This window comes from Tupaia chinensis, unplaced genomic scaffold, assembly GCF_000334495.1.
Source record: "Tupaia chinensis unplaced genomic scaffold, TupChi_1.0 Scaffold000563_1, whole genome shotgun sequence".
NCBI classification, from domain to species: Eukaryota; Metazoa; Chordata; class Mammalia; order Scandentia; family Tupaiidae; genus Tupaia; species Tupaia belangeri.
Window position 1 is genome coordinate 2,831,993 of NW_006160076.1, and position 2,657 is coordinate 2,834,649.

Genomic DNA, 2,657 nt, shown 5'->3' on the forward strand with positions numbered 1-2,657 from the left:
TACCACCATTATTCTCTTGCCCCTTTCTGTGTCAAATTCTTCTCCATAATGCTTATCACCAGCTGGCATAGACTTGGTTGTCTACTAGTTTATCATCCATATTCCCCCTTTAGAATGTCACCTTCAAAGAACATCACTCTGTTTTGTTCATTGTATCAATATCTAGAGCACAGTCTGACAGGTGCTAGATATTCAACGAGTATTATCTTCATATGTGATAAAGTTATTGAATCTAGAGGAGTGGCTGAGTCTTTGTTATTTCAACTACCTTTAGTGGCAGAGTAAACCGTAATAATTTAAGACAAAAAGAACCATCGTAAGGCCACCTAATCCTGATCACAAAAACGGTTACCCACCCCACATGTTAAGCAGTATTAATTACCATTGTACTCTCATGAGTACATATATATTTCTTTATTAAAGTGCATGTCACCTTCTGTAGTGATCTATCTACTTCCCTAATTGACAGCAACAGCCTCGAGGACAAGGAACATGTCTTATTTACCTTTTGTATTGCCAGTGCTTAGCAGCCGTCATGAATATTTTCTGAACAAATATATAAAGTTACAATGGTAATTCTCAAAGAGCTTGTATATTATTATAAAGAAAGGAAATTAAATAGATGATAGAATAATATCCATGTTTTCCACAGGCGAAGATGCCAATGTGATTTGTTCAAATTCAGATGGTGTTACACCAATTGCTTTAATGGAAGCCAAGAACCAAGAAGGGCTAAACTATATGGTACTTGCTACAGAAAGCAGCCAAGGCGAAGAAAGTTCTGAGGGTCCTCTGGGCTCCAAGGAATCTGAATCTTGTGGTCTAAGAAAAGAAGAGAAGAAGCAACATGCAGACAAAGATTTCTGCCAAGAAAAACAAGTGGCTTACTGCCCTCCTGGCAAGCCTGAGGGCCTGAACTATGCTTGTCTCACTCACAGTGGATATGGAGATGGGTCTGATTAATAGTGCTGTTTGGGAAATACAGAGTTAAGATAAACACTCTCATTAAGTAGTTTCTGAAAGAAAACTCAAGTAGAATGATAGATGTCATAGTGGTTGGTGATGCTGAATTAACACTGTAAAGATTCTCAGTTCTAATCTTATTTTGAGAGCCAAGTGCAACAAACTGACGTTCAGTAGAATTATGAGGTGAGCCACTAAGCTTGTGGAAAGCTTGGGAAGACTCCCAAATCTGGAAGGAGAACACCACTCTCCTTTTTTGAGGTCCTATAGGCCTTGGCTCACTCTTCTGCCTAAGCGGCAATGAGAACATTATAGCCAGATGTTGGAGACAGAAATAGGTGTGTTCAGAGACCTGAAGGAGGGGAGATAGGATGAGAAACATGCCCAAGCAGTGGCTAAACTACAGGTTATCTCAAAGGGACAGAGGGAAGGAGTTAAGAGCTCTACACATCCAGAAGGAACCTTCACCTGTGACATAATAAATCGTTTGGAAAGCTATGACTACAATAAAACAGCATCTTTAATCACTACCGGAGTATTCTGGAGACTTAGAACAGCATATTGTATTCTATCACTTCAGTGGGACAACGAACAGCTCTGAGTTTAGCCTTCTGTAATCTTCGAGTTGTACAAAACATATTCTGTGACTTGAGTGCTGCCATGGAAATTACTTAGAATAAAGATGTTTTATTTGCCATATCTATATCATACATAAAACACTTCAGGTTACACTTAATATCAAACTGTCCTTAAGATTAAAGAGATTGTACAATGTTAAATCAAGTTTAAATCAAGATATGTGATTTTTAACATCCACACAAAATAATAAATACCTAAATGAGAACTGTTTAAAAAATTCTTTAGAGAAACATTCTGACTTCAAATACACACACACACACACACACACACACACACACACATATATGTAGTTGTTAAAAAGGTTATAGTGCATTTTTATGTAGGAAAACACATCATGATCTCCCCAACAACCCAATATATTATATGTATATATGTATATATATACATACATTGTATGCATATATATATATATGTGTGTTTGTGTGTGTGTGTGTATATTTGCATTGACCCACTGAAATTGTAAAGCCTCAACTTATCTACCAGCAGTGCAAATGTAATCATTCTCCATGTTATTAAGTTGCAGAATATTCACTAGATAACAGAGAAAAACATTTCGATTATAGCATTTGCTATAAATTACTGTGAGATAGGTTTCCACTTCTGCCTAAGATAATTCAGTTACTCTTCTAACTTGCCTACTACTGAACCTCTACATTGATGATGAGCTGAATGGGAAGGGACACAGAGAAGAGAATACTTTAGTTCTATGGGGAATGGCCCCCAGGTTAAGGTCCAGGATTTGTGGACTGCCAATACCTGATATTCTGCTGAACAGGCAGGATCTTTTTTCTCTGCTTTCTGATCCTCTAGCGGGCATTTGCTCTTCTTTTTGCTAGCCCAGAATATGAAGCTATGTGATGGGGATTTCTCCATCTTTATCACCCTGGAGAGAGTTACTTCTTTTCACTTCCCCAGCATGTCTTGCAGCAAGAGTAGCAGACATGTGCCCTGTCCTTCACCACTGAGACTCTCACCAGGCTCCTGAGAGCTAGGGGTGCAAAGAAACAAGTACCACTTTTCCCTAGTGATGGTGGCACTTGCAGTTAGTCTGGCTT

The 2,657-nt window shown here is 38.4% G+C and overlaps 1 protein-coding gene across 2 annotated transcripts in view; it reads left to right on the forward strand.

Annotated features, from left to right (window-relative positions):
* ROS1 (ROS proto-oncogene 1, receptor tyrosine kinase) overlaps window positions 1-1,834 on the forward strand; it is a 157,712-nt gene extending 155,878 nt beyond the window's left edge. For both annotated transcript variants that reach the window (XM_006157868.1, XM_006157869.1), the window contains exon 44: window positions 653-1,834. In XM_006157868.1, coding sequence (XP_006157930.1) covers window positions 653-963 — 311 coding nt within the window. In that variant the 3' untranslated portion in view covers window positions 964-1,834. The remainder of the gene's footprint in view (window positions 1-652) is intronic.
* The last annotated feature ends 823 nt before the right edge of the window (window positions 1,835-2,657 follow it).